Source organism: Pezoporus flaviventris, unplaced genomic scaffold (assembly GCF_033815535.1).
Source record: "Pezoporus flaviventris isolate CSIRO_AGI_PZ_B2104156 unplaced genomic scaffold, CSIRO_AGI_Pfla_v1 ptg000070l, whole genome shotgun sequence".
Taxonomy (NCBI): domain Eukaryota; kingdom Metazoa; phylum Chordata; class Aves; order Psittaciformes; family Psittacidae; genus Pezoporus; species Pezoporus flaviventris.
This window is the reverse complement of record NW_026892618.1, coordinates 1965576-1983207: the sequence shown is the minus strand read 5'-3', so window position 1 is coordinate 1983207 and position 17632 is coordinate 1965576. Positions and strand designations below refer to the sequence as shown.

Below are 17632 nucleotides of genomic sequence, written 5' to 3'. Positions count from 1 at the left end.
ACGCGGATTTGCGACTGTCACTTTCCCACCTCCCTCCGGTCCCCGCCTTCCGGCCGCAAGTGTCCCGGCAGCACTACCTCCGCCCCGCCTCTTCCCGCCCCTCGGTCCAATGGGAGCCGGGGCGGGGCTCCGTGTCATGGCCGCCCCCGTGCTGCGGCCTTGATAGCCCGCGGTGCCTGGCGCCCAGCTTCTCTGTCTTCGCCCGCCGCCTCCCCTTGGCCACCATGGGCACCGTGCATGCACGGGTAAGCGGCGCGCAGGGGACGGGCCCGCAGCGGTACGGTCCAGCGGCTGCGGGTCGTGCTCTCCGCTCCTCGACCTTCGGGCCGGGCCCGGCGGGGGCAAGCGCCAGCCGCCTTTCTCCGCCGAGTGCAGCTCGGGTCGGGGATGGGACTGGCAGCAGGGTCTGGCCACTCTGTTGGGCCGTGCGTCAGGGCCTCCGTGCGCCAGGGCCTCCGTGCTTCAGGCCCGCGCGGCGGCACCTTGGGATCCCTGCCCAGCGCCTCCGGGGGCAGCCGGGCCCGTGACTGCCGGATGCGGGGAGGAGATAGGGAAAGGGGTACGAAGAAGGGAGAGGGTCCCTGTTGCTGCCACCGTCCCGGTGCTCGGAAGCGCCTTTCCTTCCCTCCCCGGGTCTTTCCTTCGTCCCTGGCGGCGGTCGGGGTTGACCTTGTCGCCGGGGCTGGCAAGAGCAAGGCTGCGTAAATGAAAGTATTAAAAGGAGCAGCCCCCAAAAAACAAACTACGAAGGAGAAACTGTCCTACACGTGCAGCCCGTACGGTGGGAGTGGAGATGGGAGGTTTGCACTTCCCTGGTAAACTGCAGCATTCCTTACAGAGACATGCTATGTCTCGCATCCAGAGCAGTTGGAGGCCTTCGTGAACAGATACTTAAATGTCTATATAGCATTACTTAAATAAAGGAATATAAATATTTAAGTGTTTGTTGTGGTCAAACAAGAAGTAGTGGCTATAATGGTAACAAGAAAAAGTCTCTCTTAGTTGTCAGAAAATAATTTCAAATACAGATACATAGGTTCTGAAATACTTCAGGATGGCAGTAAACGGTCCATGCCTCAAGGCTTCCTTAGAGAAGCATCTCGGGACGTTCTAGGTAAGCAGTCCACTCCTGAGCAGTCTGCTGTATGGAAAGGTGTAAGTGCTGTGTGAGACAGGTTATGAGAAAGTCAAGCTGTAAGGATACCAGTGAAAAGGCTGGTGGTGCTGTGCACTGTAAAGCAGAAGAATCACAGAGCAAATGTCAAGTCCTTGTGAATTTGACTTAAACTATTTTCCCCTTAAAGCAACCACAGGGCAAAAACTTGTGGATAATTCAGGTGTGATTAATGAGTGACTGACTTATTTGGGGGCTAAGAATAGACTGGATGATTCCTCAAGATCCCATCTAGAATAACACCTCTTCAAAAGCCTTTTGAAAACCAGCAGGTTTCTCTGTAGTGTTTAATTAGACTGAGGAACAGCTGCTGGCAAGCCGTTAGGGCTCCATAGTATCTTATTACCAAACCTAATTTAATTTTTGTTTCAGTTATTTTTTTTTCTTGTATTCTTGGTTTTTGTATCCATCTGTAGTATAAACTGATACACAATATTGTGTGGATGTTGAGTGTCTCATGCTTGCCTGAAAATTGCTGGGAGTGAGAGAGGATTCTGTCTTCATTTAGGTGGATTCTGATACGTAACAGCAATTTCCTATTCCAGCAAAATAGCTATCCTTAAATAATGCAGCAAATACTGTATTAGTGACTTAAGACTAAAAGTAGATTTACTGAGTTATCCTGTCCTGACCTCTGCTTTTGCAGGTAACCCGCTATTCTGTCATGCTTGAATCTGTTATCTTCTGATAAAGTGTTATTTTAGGACTCCTTAAGGTATAGGAAATGAAGCCCCACTGTGCTGGAAAACATTTTAATTAAACTTTTCACCTCTGATCCATAAGGCCTGAAGTTCTTAAGTTCTTACGCATTACTTAGAAGGTTACTTTTAAAAGAAGTATTAAAATGTAGATTTGTAGAAATACATTAAAAAGTAACAAAATGCAGACACCCTTTTTAAAAAATTGTTCACACTTCTCTCCCTCTTAAAAACCCAAAATAAGTAGTAACATTTTTTTTATTTTAAGGAGGTAGAATTCATCTTTAGAACAGGAAGCATGTCTTAAAAATAAGGGGTGTTTTTTGGAAGAGTGCAGAGTACTTTAGAGAAATGATTCAACATGGAAGCTATTCACAACTTTCATTAAAAGATGCAGAAAACAGGTAGGTAACAAGTGTGCTGGTAATTCCCCTCATTTTAGTTCTTCCCTTTTGCTTTTTTCCCCTTAGAATCTGATGAGCACAGTGTCAAGAACTGTATTTTTTTTCCTTTTTAGAAAGCATAATTCACAAATCGGTGTGCCATATTAAATGCAGTTTTATGCTTTCAGAGTTTGGAGCCTCTTCCAATGGGTGGCCCAGACTTTGGTGCTTTGGGAGAGGAAGCTGAACTGGTTGAAGTTGAACCTGAGCCCAAGCAGGAAATTCTTGAAAACAAAGATGTAAGTACATGAAAAACATCTGGATTTTTTCTCTTAAAATAACTGTCATGGCACCTTGCTTGTTTTTCCCAAGTGAACTTTCTAAGCTTTGGTTTTGGATGTGAAAGAACTAAATGTAGTACTGTGAGTTGAATCTGGTGTTGTCTAGTTCTTGTGTTTTTTAACCCACCACAAGAGTTACTAAGTTCAGCTCTGAGCTAATAGACCTGTCTCCAGATGCTGCTCTCCCCTCTCTCGTAAGACATCACTGCTTGGGGGAAAACCAAGCAACTGTCCTTAATCTGCTAGAGTGCAGTATTAGCCAAGTTAGGGTAAAACACCACCACGTGAATTATGTTGCTAAGCAAAACAGTAACTTCAGCAGAGGATGGTAACGTTTGGGTTTTTTTAACATTTCACTTGTAAGATCATGTCTGTCTTTGCCCATAATATGTTTAGCCATGCTGGATGGCTGAGATACCATGCATTATTTTAGTTTTTATTATGATTTTCCTTTCTTTTATGGTATTCAGTCTCATCCTCTCTAGAAGCTGGGCAGTAACATTTGGATTTTATTGAGGTCATTATATATATATTCTGATAGGGTCTTCTTAAAGCAATTTGCAGGAATGCTAGGTGGCTCTGGTGCTGTTTTATTATATGTGAACATATGAAGCATTTGCAGATTGTTGTTTGTTACACTTACCCCTGTATTTCTAACACAGTGTAGTAGTGAGTATGGCTAGTAGGTTTGTTTTTTCTTTTAACTCTTTGCTTATGTGTGCCTGATACAAAAAATAGCTAACTACAACAACCTACAGGTTTTGTTTTACATGTCTTAGTATCTTAGTGTGATTTCTGCAGTGACTTATTTGTCCATACAACACTGACAACTAAAATCCCAGAAGCTACAATGTGTTGCTCTCTCTTCTGCAATGACCAGTATTAACTTTGGTATTAGAGTTCTGTTTTCTTTAATTTTTGAGTTAAGGGAACAACTTTCCAGAATCTTAGATATCACTGATTTCTGGTAATGTAGGTCAGCAGTAAGATGTAAGAATCTTCAAGATTTTTCACTTGGATAGCAATCCTGTTTTGTGCACTGGTGATTTTGATACTGTTAGATGCAAATTCAGCACTCGTGTTTAAAACACTCTGTTCTGTTTAGGTAGTGGTTCAGCATGTGCACTTCGATGGACTTGGAAGGACCAAAGATGACATTATCATGTATGAAATCGCTGATGTTTTCAAGGCTAAAAATCTCATTGATGTAAGTACTGTAGTAACAGACCTACTGTTTAAAAATACAAAGTAGGATTTTCTTTTCCCTGCTTTGGGCAGGCAACTCAAATACGAGGCAACTTTGTCAAGTTTTACAATGATTATGATCTTGTGATATGGAAGATAAATATGAAATACTGGCAGGTACTATATTTTCTGATGTATTCAGCTCAAAGATGTTGTGAGATGGCAAAGGGTACTCTCAGATATTTTTTTCAGCTTCAGTCTTCCTATCTGAGAATTGTTAACTGGGTAGGTGACACTTTCAGTTAACTTCATTAAGATAAGTTATTGTATCTTGGCACAGATAACTGATGCCAATCTCCACAGTGGATCGAAGTGAGAGTTAGGCTGTATGCCCTTGCACTCATAAGTGGTGATTCTTTCTGGAGTATGGCTGGCAGTTAGACCTGTAAATTGATCTAAATTTAAACAGATTAAGGTGTTCAAGGTTTTTGCCAAAAGCATAGGTGTGTAAATTTTAACTACTGAAACTTAAGAATTGAATAATAGGTTTAAATTTTTATAACAATTAGGAAGCAGACTATCAAAAGGTAGGCAATGAGCTGAATGCACTGTGTTTAATTTATTTCTTTACAGATTGAAGTGTTAAAGTGTGATCTGTTTTTGAAGGCGCATATATGTGTCTCTATACAAAATCTGTGAATATTGTATGACTTACTTGCATTTAACTTTTTTATCCTAGTTGGGTTTTGGTAACCTGAAAGACTCAAATGGACCAGAGGATCTCTGGAGGTCCCTTCCAACCCAAACTATTCTATGACTCTATGGTTCTGTGACTAAGCTACTTATTTCATCCTGTAGGTTATGAGGAAATCGCATGAAGCTCGTGAAAAGTTGCTTCGTCTAGGAATCTTTAGACAGGTGGATGTTCTGATTGATACCTGTCAAGGTATGTATTGCCTCCTTAATCCTCACTTTTTTCCCTCATGCAAATGTAGACCTATATATGTATAAATATATATATACACACACATGCATACCTATAATGTATATTTTCCTGTGTAATAGGTTGGACTTTTCTGTGTAAAAAAACCTTACTTTCTGATATACCTTTATATATTTTAGATGTACAGGTAGGTGTGCTATATATACAAGTGTATGTGTCTGTAGGTATGTGTATGTATATATAAATAGCACTTGTATGCATGCAAAAATGAGAGACTTTCCAGCACTATAATAATTACAGTACATATTCCTTCATACAAAGTATCAGAGGGACACTTGAAGAAAAGCTTGAAAATGTGTCCTGTACTTTCACGTATTACACATCACATAACTGATGTTATATCAGCACATTCCTGAGGAAATGCTAGTAATTGTATCAGTGCTTGTGATTAAAAACTGGCTTATAGTATATGTGGGACAGCTGAATGTGTGCAGGTTTCAAAGTGAGGCTCAGTTTGCATTCTTGGATTGGGGGTTGGTTTTCAAAATTGTTGCTGTTCTTTTCAGCAAAGGAAAGTTGTGTTACTGAGAAGGAAGTGCAGAGCAGTCCCACAGGTTGCTGTCACATTTACTTCAAGCAGAATTAGGTATCCTTGACAGCTGTGTTTTCAAACAGCTGCTGTAGCCAGAGCCCTGAGGCTACTGGGCAGCTTCTGCTGTTCAGCACTTGACTACAGAATGCTGGGAGCTCTGCCCTAGTGATGGTGTTCTTCTTGCTCTGTCAGGACCACTTTAATTTCTAATCATTTTAATGTAAGAATTTATCTACGTCTTTGTTTTTAGTGGGTAGGTAACAAACAAATGTTACTGTTTCATAATTAAACTAATTTGTTGATAATTAAAGCTAGTCATGCTGCAGTTGAACCAAATTCTGCGCTCATATCCAAAAGACATCTTTTTCTCAAGCATTTTTCTTTGTAATGTGGACTTACATTATCATTTAATTCAACCAGTTTTCAGATAATTCAAAGCCTCTTATGTCTTCGGGGTTTTATAATAGCTTTTTGGAGACAACATAGATTTGTTTGTTTGTTTATTTGTTTATGTAGGAGATGATGCCCTTCCAAATGGTTTAGATGTAACCTTTGAGGTAACAGAATTGAGAAGAGTAACTGGAAGCTATAACACTATGGTTGGCAACAATGAAGGCAGTATGGTATGTATTATTTCAAATAATTATTAATTCCTTTCGACATTCCTCTTTCTTGTTTCAAACCTAGCAAGGAATTTGGGGATCAAAGCCAAATTATTTTCTTGATCCAGCTTTACGAAGGCTTTTCCAGACCTTTGTCTCTAAAGAGTCTTTGTATTAGTCAGGCTTTCATTCAGCAAAAGCCTATTTTGAGCTAGGGAAGAATGCTGTAGCTTCCAACTCAGTATGTTAATCTTTTAATTCTTAAAATTCAATAAATTATTTTTTTATAGTATTTAAGATGCTTTATCTAGTGGAGAGGTTTGCAAGGAGTTTAGCATTTCATTTCTGTGAGATCTGTTTAGAGTGTTTTTGTTCTCAGTTGAAATGCTTTATATTTAACTTAGACATTGTTCTTGGGTTTTACTATTTTAGCCCAGTACCAGTTAGTTTGGGCTGCAAAATGCAAGGTTTTCCAGAACCATATAAATGTTTCCATTTGATTCAGTTAAGAATGGATCAGATTAAAATCTTGTGTGAAAAATATTTATCAGATGACACAAAAAGTAACAGCTGTACTGTTTTCTATTAATGTCTTGTTAACAGAAGTGCTGGCGTTAAAAACATCATGCTCTCAGGTGCTCATTCCTGCACCCTTTCTGTCTTACGTGCACAGTGCAGCTGTGCCTGGGGCTGGTAGATAAGCCAGATCAAGGGACTCATCCTTTTCTTCTTAGGGATATTTTTAACATGGATAAAATACTGCATGACTCAGGTGATGCTGTTTTGCAAGTGCACTGAATAGGAATTCAGTGAGTTGAGAGCTACTTATGCAGCTCCTCTGCCAAGAGCAGTGTCCAGATAGTGTGGTCTGAATGAAACCAGTAGGAAATCCATGTTGGTTCTAGTGCCTTTGGAAGCAGTCTGAAAGCTGCTTTGGTTTCTCTTTTTGTACTCAGCTTCTATTTGATTTTAATTCATTGTGGAGAAGCAAAATGTTTGAATGATACAAAGACATGATGCTAGTATTGGCAGCAGAGATCGTTCCCTTAAAAGTTGAATAGATTTAACATTTATTCTAATCCCTTAAATTCATCTGAAGCCTATAGGTCTAACATTTTGTACTAAAATTTCTGGTTAGTTGGATAATTGCATTGTAGCCATCATCACAAAGTTCAGGTGACTGATTTGTTTCCAATAGCTGTTAGACAAAGGCAATCAGCATTTTATAGCTTTTTTACATACTTTTAAAATAGAACACACAAGAGTTGAACAGTCCTAGCACAGGTAGTGTCTGTGCTTGGAGGAAACCTGCTCCATCCTTTCTGCCAAAGGACCAAGAGCTGCCAAAGGAATTTGTGCCAGAACAGGCAAAAGTATTTAACTAGTTTCTGGAGAACTGGAATGCTAATGTTGTACTGCCATCAGGACTGATTGCAAAAGTATCTTGTTGCTCAAAACAAAAATACATGAAAGTGGCTCTGTATTAATAATTTTCCATTGGCTTATTGCTGTGGTTTCAGTGAACCCTACCTGATGATCAGCTAAAAGTCTGTAGTTGTAGAGCAGCTGCTTATGGCAAAGATTTACTCTCCTGGGCTTTGAAACTGACTGGGAGATGGTGCTGGAAATAATAGCTGTACTGATGGTACAGTAAGAATGCAAATTAAGTTGCCCACTACTGGCCAGCAATAAAAATTGGATGATTAACTGTAACTTCTTCTATTGTGATGTTTTTTTCTGACACTACAAAGAGAAATCTAATTTAAAAGAAAAAACACATTCAGTTGCAACTGTATTGTCTTTCTCATTCTCACCATAGATATACTTGTCTTCAGCATATAATTAAGATGCATGACTGCAAACTATATGAAATGTGAGGGTTGTTTTGTTTTGTTTTTAATTTTCCATAGGTGCTTGGTCTCAAGTTCCCAAATCTCTTTGGTCGTGCAGAAAAGGTAACCTTCCAGTTCTCCTATGGAACAAAGGAAACATCGTATGGCCTGTCACTCTTCAAACCACAGCCTGGAAGCTTTGAAAGAAAGTAGGGGATACATGTTTTAGTACCTTTTCTTTTAGTTGAAGGAATATAATACAATAAGATCTTTCATTGAGTAATAATTAAATGTATTCATTTCCTGAGGATCTTTTAATAATGTGGCAAAGCTAGTTTCTTAAGGTTTTTTGAGAATTGAGAATTGAAAATTCCACCTACTTAGTTTCACTTTCAAACCTACCAATAATGTTGTGTTTCAGCTTTTCAATTAACCTGTACAAAGTAACTGGGCAATTCCCTTGGAGCTCTCTTCGTGAAACTGATAGAGGGATATCAACAGAATTCAATGTAAGTGTAGCACAAGTGTTTGTGGAAATCATGCTTCCTTTACATGTAATTCAAGTCACAGCTGGCTTTTGCGAATATTTAGTTTACTTTTTTAATGATTGAAACACTTGTGCACAGGGCTAACTTGTCATTATTTGAAAGAGGTCAACATTTTTAAAATGGTGGAGGTAATAGACCTTAGTCTTGTTAGAATTCAGTTTTATTTTGGCTGTATAAAAAATACCAGTGAATTTTTTCTCCAAGTTTTAAATCTTTAAAGTATCATTTCAGAGAGGTGGCTGGCTGCTTAGCTCACTATATCAGCCCGATTGAAGATATTTCTCATTTGGGATAGAGCAAGTAATGTGCAGCTACTGGGAGAAACTCTGTTGACTGGTTCAGGAGCTCCCTGAAAATGGGTTTCTCTCTGATCCTAGCAATTTGAAAAGACAAAGTGTACTTAAGTATAAAACAATGTTCATTAGAAAGATTTTTCATGGAAATGTTTATTTCCAACCCTAACTATTCTATGATTCTATGATTTTCATTTTGTAGCAGTTTTTCATGTCACACTCAATTTTTTATTTGTAGTTTCCAATCTGGAAGACCAATCACACACTGAAGTGGGAGGGTGTGTGGAGAGAGCTTGGCTGCCTTGCTAGAACAGCATCCTTTTCTGTTCGAGAAGAAAGTGGACACTCTCTTAAATCTTCTCTCTCTGTAAGTCTGTTTCCTGATATTTTTTTTTAAACACATTATTTTGAGTCATCTAATAGTTACAAATTACATCAGAGGAGCTTTTTGTCTTAGCAGGTTCTGTGTTTTACTTCAGACATCTCTTGCTGTGTTTGGTCGTTCACACAGAGTCATCCAGGAGGTCCGAAGAGGGAACATATTTTCATAGTTGACTGTTGCATAGGCCAGCTTGTTCTTTCTGCAGGGCCTCCCTCTGTCTCACTGCTGTCTCTTTTTTGCAGAATTGTCTTCTTTTTGTAAAAGACAGGATCAGTAAATTTGCTCATCCTAGAGCTGCTGTGCCCTTTCTAAATATTCTTTCCTATAGCAGTTTTTGGTCACTTGTCATCTTTAACTTGTAGGTTACGAATTGTAGGAAATAAAATATTTGCAGGTTACTGTCATAGGCTTGGTGATTTACACTGGAACATTGTTGCTGCCAGGTTTCTGGTGTGTACCATGGCCAAAAGATATAAATGTGTGCATTTAGTGTGGCCTCTAAATTCAGAACTAAATTAGTCTGTAGGTAAGTTGTTCCCAAGTCCATGGAGCTACACGAGCCTTAGCTGGAGCTGTGGTTGTCTTTTGCTGTTTGCACAGTTTTTGAAAGAAAATAATACAGTCACTATGGGGTATTCAGCAGATATGAGAACCTGAAAATACTTTTTTGATTCTTTTCAGCATGCCATGGTAATTGATTCCCGGAACTCCTCAATCTTGCCAAGACGAGGTGCTTTGCTGAAAATTAATCAGGTAGTATTAAGTCACTTACACTATTACTGGATTTTTTCTGTAAGTGTATTTGAATAAGTCTTCACCTAATTGATGTTCATGTAAAAAATGTCTACAGAGTTAAAATTAATCATAAATTGACCAGGAGTCAGTGATGACCAGTATTTACTTTTATAATGTGTGCCTTTTAAAATCATGAAACTGTTTTTATGATGGCAAATTTTCATTTTAAGACCATCGGTCCAAAACAGCACAGCCGTTTTGTCTCGCCATTAGCATTAAATTACTTTACTAGCTGAGATACATTATCCCTGACTGCACTTTACAGTAGGTATTAGTCCTTCTATTCTAATACTGTCATGTAATACTACCAGACTGTGGTCCTGTTGCTACTTACAAAGTCTGTAAATCTTAGATTTAAAAATGGAAGACTAAGTAAAACTAACTGTCAAAGTCATACACATATATCATTTTAGCACAGAAAATGGTTTTCACTCTTGTTACTTTCAGAGCTTTTAGAAAAGCTGGCTTTTCTGGTATATCAGTTACAACTTGGAAGCATTAGCTTCTGCAATGCTTTAGAAGCAGATTGCTTTGAAATGCCCCTGGAAGCAGAAGTACTGCTGTTTCTGTAAGCAGCAGGGAACTGTTCTGTTTCCGAGTGAAAAAGGTGGTCGTAATGCGGGGTTTTGTTAACATACCATTTCTTATGTGCTGCTTCTAACACTGATTCAGGTCACTTATTTTCAGCTTGCATTGGTGTAATGCAATAGGCTTGCTGGTTCTTCAGCGCTGCCTTAGTGCATATGAAATCTTTTCAGGTCTAGGTAAATACAGTAAGAGTTCTTATTTTGGGTGTTGAATTTTCCGGCTCCATTCTATTTTGCCATCATTTACAAGAATGACTTAGAAAGCAATACCTTGGCTTAATATATGGAGAGAAAAAATGCTGTTCATTGTTCTGAGGGTCATGTATGTTTTTTTTGTTGATTCAAAATTCAGTTTTCTCTCCATACCAGTGTATCTGTATTTCTTGTACAGAAAGCACTGCTTGTGCTGATGCAGACATGATGAACTTTTAGAAGGAAGAAACATGTAATATCCGTTACAACTTTCATAAACTTATGTCTTTGCAGGAGTTGGCTGGCTATACAGGTGGAGACGTGAGCTTTCTAAAAGAGGATTTTGAATTTCAGTTGAATAAGCAACTTATCTGGGATTCGGTAATTTTTTAAAAGATATTTTAGTGATTGATCTGATTTAGCAAATGAGGTTATTAAGTCTGTTTCTTATGATGATTTTTCACCATGAATAAGAAGATGATTGTGAAAGTGAAAGATGAATGGTGTAAATATGTTGATTTGTTTCTTTGAAAGTGAAATACTCTTAACATGACATTCCAGCCATGTACCGTCACTTGAGAAGTGGGCATTTTGGAAAGAATGACTAGTCTGACAGTTAATGATGTGAACTGTTCTCCTTTCAGAAGTAATGTTGGGCATGTCTGTTCTTTGTGATCTTTATAATAGAGTGATTTTCCAAAACCAATGACAGCCTTTGTTCTGTCTCTTTCACCTGGTTATGAATATTCTGACTAATCTTGGGATAGTTTTCTTTTGTCATTGTAAATTATGAGTATTTGATTGTTAATTTTGATATCATGGCATGTAATTATTTCTTCTATGTAAAACTATTGGGAAAGAATGGGAAGACTGATTTCACTACGGCGCTTAGCCTGCACTAAAACATTTTGTGCTCAATGAACAATTTAAGTTCCAATAAGAAAGGCATGTGCTGCAATGAGAAGTTTATATGAGCCCCTAGTCAGCCACACCATAGGCAGAACACGTCACAGGTGATATGGTACCGTGTCTGCAGTAGTATTTTGGTTTAGAGTCACTGTGTGGTTTTGAAATGAAATTCCTATACCGTTATCACTTAAAGTCTTGGTTTGGTTAGCAGAGCTGTTCTTGTGTATCCCAACTAGATTTCCTTCTGAGGAAGCAACACTGTTCATGTTTAATGAACTTTATGAGAGCATAGAGATTTTAAGATTCAGGCAGCTTTACAGTTTCATAGGTGAATGGGGAATTAAACAGCAACTTCTATTATGAAGATTTAAAAATCAGAGGTTACAATGATTTGCATCCCAACATACCAAAGAAAAAAAACAAACCCAAACCAGAATGAAAAAACTTTTAGTGTGAGGCAACTTGGTTTGACCAGTGAGGCCAACACAGAAGACATTTTAAGGCTGTTTTCTATATCCCTTTCTTATTACGTTATTATGTTTGCACCTTCCATGTGGTAGGAGAAAAGGCATTGCCTGATGAGTGCACTTCTAATCATCTTACATTTATTTGCTGACCTTTAGCTGAGAAAGACAGTGTATTCCCCTATGAAGTAATTTAATGGCCTCATGGCTACGCAGAGAGGACTTGTTCTTACCCATGACTGCTAATATGCCTACATCGTGAATGGAAGTGAAGTGTATCTCATCATGTGGTGTACATAATTTTATATCGCCCATTGTTCATGAGTGTAGATTTGGCATGCAGCTGGCTTTTGCATATGCCATGTGTTGTGTAACCAGACATGTGTGCTGCCTGAATATGGCAGGGGAAGCATCTGGGGACACTTGGGGCAGAAGGTAGCAGGAGTGTGCTGTAAAATTAAGAGATATTATCCAACACCTTTAGGCTAGGTATTGTCAGTAAATCTCACCATCTGGCAGTAGTACTTCTACTTGGTACACAGGTACCAAGCAAATGATTAAACCATTGAATCTATTTATTATAATGATTTGTCTCCCAAGAATTACCATATAGTAGTATATAGCATATCGGCAGTAATGCTGTGTGTGTATCTGACGCCAATATAGTGAGTTGCAGAAGGTGGTTTCATTTAATTCTAAGGCTAATTTACAGACAGGTAGTTGTTGTACATTTTTGCTAGTTATTTGCTTGACAGCCTCTGTGGTTTTAAAATTGCCAGGTCTAATTTATGGCAGCAGTGTTGTCTTACTTCAAGACATGAAAATTCATAAGAAAATAGGAGCTGGATGAGTGTTCTATTTAGCAATAGTAAAACTAGCACTTGGTGCAGATGTGCTATTGTCAACTTTTTCAAGGTGTAGCTCTACATAAACGAAAGAGGGCAGCAGTGATCAAGAGTTCCCTGAAAATGCCATTGCCGCTGTTGATACCTATGCGTGCACTGTGATCATCTGTTAGTTTTTGTCAGACTGAGGGGAGCTCTGCCTGTTAGTGAGCGATTAAATTTTACTAATACTGTTTTTAGGGAAATTAAGTAGCATGTATTAATAAACAACTTCTTATTCTCTCCAAAGGCTTTTTCAGCATCACTTTGGGGTGGAATGCTAGTACCTATTGGAGACAAGCCATCCAGTATAGCTGACAGGCAAGTTTTTAGATGGTTCTTAATTTCTTTCTACAGGTAACATAGAAAACTATAGTAGAAGAGCAAAGCCATAGTAGTTCTGTTTCTGAGGAGAATAAAACGTTTCTAGTTAGCTTTAATTGCATGTTAGTGCTCAAGCTGTACCTTTTGGTTTTGATTTTCATGTTGGGATAGTATGTAGTAGCTCTGCTTGCCAATATTTATGGTTGCAAAATGATACTTATCATCTGCAAAATTTTCTGTCAGGCATAGGTAACACTGTAGGTATTTTTAGACGTAAAGCTGTATTGTAAGTGTTGGCTTTTTTGGTGGTTTTGCTCTCTTAATACCTGTGTTTAAAGGTCTCTAGCAGAAGCCATTTAGACTTAAATTTGTTTACAATAAATACTAAATGCTGAGTGTCAACTTCACATATGATAGATCTTAACTATAGTATTTCTATCAAAATTATTACAACAGACAGAATCAGCATTCTGGTTCTTATTCAGTTCTGGGGATGCTTCTGTTTTGATTTTTTTAACTGATGGAAGACTTATTTTTATTATTAATAAAATAATAATAAATAAAATAATAATAAAAAATAATTTTATTTTGGAAATTCTATCAAATGCATCAGGATTTAAATATCATTTCTTGTATTGCTTTAAATACACTTTACTAAACCAGTTACAAAGTTAGCTGTAACTCTGAAAAGCAGTGTCAGAATTTTGGCTAGATATTTTCAGACATCCTTTCAAGGGAAGCTTTAAATTGAATTTGACTGTATTCACTAGGTTTTACCTTGGTGGACCAACAAGCGTGCGTGGATTCAGTATGTACAGCATCGGACCCCAGAGTGAAGGTCTGACATGCTTAAAATTCCACTCCTCTGACAATACTGTAAATATTAGTGGGTAACAAAGAGTCATATTCTGGCCTTAAGCTTTGTATAGCTTAAAAATAATTGCTTCCACTCTGCATTTTGAATCTGAGAAGTGTTATGTCATTATATATTAGTTCACAATGGAATACAGCCTGGTAGTTCTTAGTAAGGCCATTAGCTAATTTTATAAACCAACTGTGTGTTCCAACTTGTATACTACCAGTGTGTCAATTTAATTAGTAAGCAACCTTCAACCCAAAAGATGGTTATAGCAACATCCACATTAAATCTGTTTGCTACAGTGTATATTCAGGTAGCCTAGGGGAAAGGTAATCTGACCAACAGAGGTGTTTTGAGAGCCAGGAGCTTCCACAGTTTTATTGCTGTTGACTTGCTGTTATCAGTGGATTCAGTATTCAGTATATTTTAAAGCAAATTGTTTATCAGTTTCCCACTTTTAGAACTAAGGCAGGTATTTCAGTGGTGTTTCTGTGTTCAGGAGGTAGTCTCTGATGAAACAGAAGTGGGTGCATGTCTCAGGCTGTCTTGGTGAGGGAGAGAATTGACAGGGCTCTTCATTTGGAAGGTTTAAAGAATTGTGTAAGTGCTAATTTCTTTACTTAATAATGGTGAGGTTGGAGAGAGCTAGAAGAGAATGGCAAGAGTTGGAAAGGGTAGAAGTGTGACCTAAAACAACTTAAGGATGTGTTTTTGTACCTTTTAATCACTGGTTCTTTGAATATATGCTACAGTATATGCTTTTACTCTAACATTTTACTAAAACAGGTGATTACTTGGGAGGAGAAGCCTACTGGGCTGGAGGCTTGCATCTATACACCCCTCTCCCTTTCCGGCCAGGCAGGGGAGGGTTTGGAGACCTTTTCCGAACACATTTCTTCCTTAATGCTGGAAACCTCTGCAATCTGAACTATGGTAAGACTCAGTAGAACTATGTATAATTCTTTTATATATCTATGAAAGCAAAAAAAAAAGAGAGCTTTTTGGTGTCTGTTTACACAGAAGTTTGTTTACCATGTATATTTTGGTGCCTGTAAAAAGCTACTGCTATTAACTTGTATATTTGACAGATTGCCAGTAATTTTTTTAGCTCTTTGAATAAATTCCAGCACAACTTGTACAGAAGAGAGCTGGAATGGTAACAGTAATATCTGTGAATAGTTGATGTTCTCAGACTAATGTGGTAGTTGATTAACACCTGCTGTCATACACTGTTCTGGAGGGAGACTGGAAGATGATGTTCTAGTGGGATTCTAATGTTTCCTAGGATGAACTAAATAAAAAGTGGCATGAGCATAGGTGAGGGTGCAGTAGCTGATGTGACTTTTTTTCCCCTCTCCCATTCCCAGTTTTTTTCAAGTGTATCAGTATATGACTTTTCAATATCATTTTAATCAGTTTGGGGGTATAGTGATGTTTGATGACTGCCTCACTTGATGGAAGAGAAGCAGCATCCATACGGGAGTGAGACACTTTATGCACAATTGAAGGTTAACTGATTATAAGAGACCTACTAAAGACATTTAAGTCTTTAGTATTCACTTCCATATTCATGCAGATAGGTACCCTATAATGGGAAATGAAGATCAACCAGCAATCCAACTAAAATCATGGTAGTTTGAGTCCAAGACAGTTGAAGTTCATGAGAGTTGTGGGTAGTAAATAAATTTTGAGTCTGCAGGTGCTGCTCCTAAATAGTCTGGCTTCTAGCTCTGAAAATCCAGTTAGCTGCTGACCACCTTGACAGCTTAATTCGATTCTTGTTCTCCTGCTCTTTTGCTTTTAGGCGATGGTCCCAGAGCTCACCTGCAGAAGCTGGCAGAGTATATCCGATGGTCTTATGGTGCTGGAATAGTGCTTCGACTTGGAAACATTGCTAGATTAGAACTTAACTACTGTTTCCCCATGGGAGTACAGTCTGGTGACAGGTTTGTCTTTTACACCAAATCCTTCAGTAGTAACTGTTTTTAAAGGTTACTGCACTTATATCTAGTTTTGTCAGAGATTTGCTGCCCTTTAATTTTATTTATTCTGTGCTGATTTAGAGATATTTCAACACTTGATTCTCTTCTTTCTGCTTGCTATATTCATACTGGTTTCACAGTGCTTCTTGATTGAAGACTCTGTTTCTTGAGTTTCAAAGATCACTGAAAGCAGCTGTTGAAATGTATGAATAGCTGTGCAGCAGGTTTTATTTTTTTATGGGAAATGATCCCTCAAACAGATCATGGTATTTGCTTAAGTCTTCCAAAAACAAATGAGTGGATAAATACCGAGTTTAATGTCTGCTTGAAAGATGAAAACAAGTTATCTATATGTAAAGGCAAAGGGAGAACAAATTAATTTGTTAGCAATGAATTATCCTACATCAAGCAATAAGAAACCTTCAGGGGGCCTGCTGTTACCTGTGAAAGCTATGTGAGAAACTGTATTTGGTATGGGAGTTGGATTATGTTTTTACTTCTCATTCATATGAAATGTGAATTAATAACAGCAACTTGAAAATTATGGGCTTGATTTTGCAAATGTAAATGCTCCATATGATTGATGCAGTGGCAAAGCATTTACTTAAAAAAGCCTTTGTCAGCTAAAATTTGAATTATAACTTTCCAAAGACTGAAAACCTTGGAAATTTGGGGATGGGGAGAATTGATTTTAACTTCAGCAGTATCTTATATATCACTTACATTATTTATTGTTTCTTTTCAGGATATGTGATGGTGTTCAGTTTGGAGCAGGAATCAGATTTCTATAATACAGAAACATTTTACATCAGTGTATGAAATTGTGCTCTGTAACTGAAATCAACACTATAATACAGCTTGATACTTTTGAAAAACAGTGCACATCTGAGTGATTTACCTCAGACTCCACAAGAAACCGCATTAAAGAATTAGGCTGTAAAGGTTCATTGTACTTCTGATTCTTATCAAAGATGGGAGAGTTTTTGTAGCTTTTAATTATTAGTTGTTACTTAAAATATTAAAAGATTTGTGTCAGGAATTTGTTCTTGGATACAGTTCACATGATTATAGTTGCATTGGTCTGCATAGTCTTCACTTTTCCAGCCACAAGTCTCACAAGTGTTGGGACAACCAAGTGTGAGTATGGCTAAAAGTGGAAGTTGAGGGGGAACAGTCTTCCTCCATCATCAACTTCTGTGAGCAAATGACGCTGAAAAAATTCTGTTACTCATCAAAAAGTATTTTTCACAAGTAATGGTTGCGAGTGAGCTTAAATTTTCTGATTTGAATATCTTAGAGTCATAGAATGATTTGGGTTTGAAGGGACCTTAAAGATCATCTAGTTAAACACTTGTGCCATGGCCAGGGACATCTTCCACTAGACTGGGTTGCTCAAAACCCCATCCAACCTGGACTTGAACACTGCCAGGGATGGGGCAGCCACAGCTTTTCTGGGCAACCTGTGCCAGCGCTTCAGCACCCTCACAGTAAAGAACTTCTTCCTAAAATCTAATCTAAATCTACCCTATTTCACTGTTGTAAATCATCTATTTAAATGCCTTCTATAATCTGAATTGCATACTGTAAAAATTTAAGTTGGCTGTCTAGCACAGTAAATACTAAAATTCAAGAATGCCTTTGAAAGTTTCAGAGTTCTCAACTC

At 38.1% G+C, this 17632-nt stretch overlaps 1 protein-coding gene across 1 annotated transcript; it reads left to right on the top strand.

Moving 5' to 3' along the window:
- The first annotated feature begins 88 nt into the window (after positions 1 to 88).
- Positions 89 to 16910, top strand: SAMM50 (SAMM50 sorting and assembly machinery component). Its single transcript, XM_061472062.1, has 15 exons — positions 89 to 245; positions 2444 to 2554; positions 3702 to 3803; positions 4640 to 4727; positions 5833 to 5939; positions 7829 to 7959; positions 8172 to 8259; positions 8830 to 8958; positions 9655 to 9726; positions 10842 to 10928; positions 13055 to 13125; positions 13899 to 13966; positions 14774 to 14920; positions 15792 to 15933; positions 16715 to 16910. Exons 1-15 carry the CDS (start codon positions 225 to 227, stop codon positions 16758 to 16760), a joined length of 1410 nt encoding a protein of 469 aa, XP_061328046.1. The 5' UTR covers positions 89 to 224; the 3' UTR covers positions 16761 to 16910.
- The last annotated feature ends 722 nt before the right edge of the window (positions 16911 to 17632 follow it).

Coding starts and splice junctions, on each gene's coding strand:
- SAMM50 (XM_061472062.1), top strand. CDS start 225: ATGGGCACCGTGCATGCACGG. Junction 8,959..9,654: donor CTCTTAAATCTTCTCTCTCT/GTAAGTCTGTTT, acceptor GATTCTTTTCAG/CATGCCATGGTAATTGATTC. Junction 13,967..14,773: donor CATCGGACCCCAGAGTGAAG/GTCTGACATGCT, acceptor TTACTAAAACAG/GTGATTACTTGGGAGGAGAA.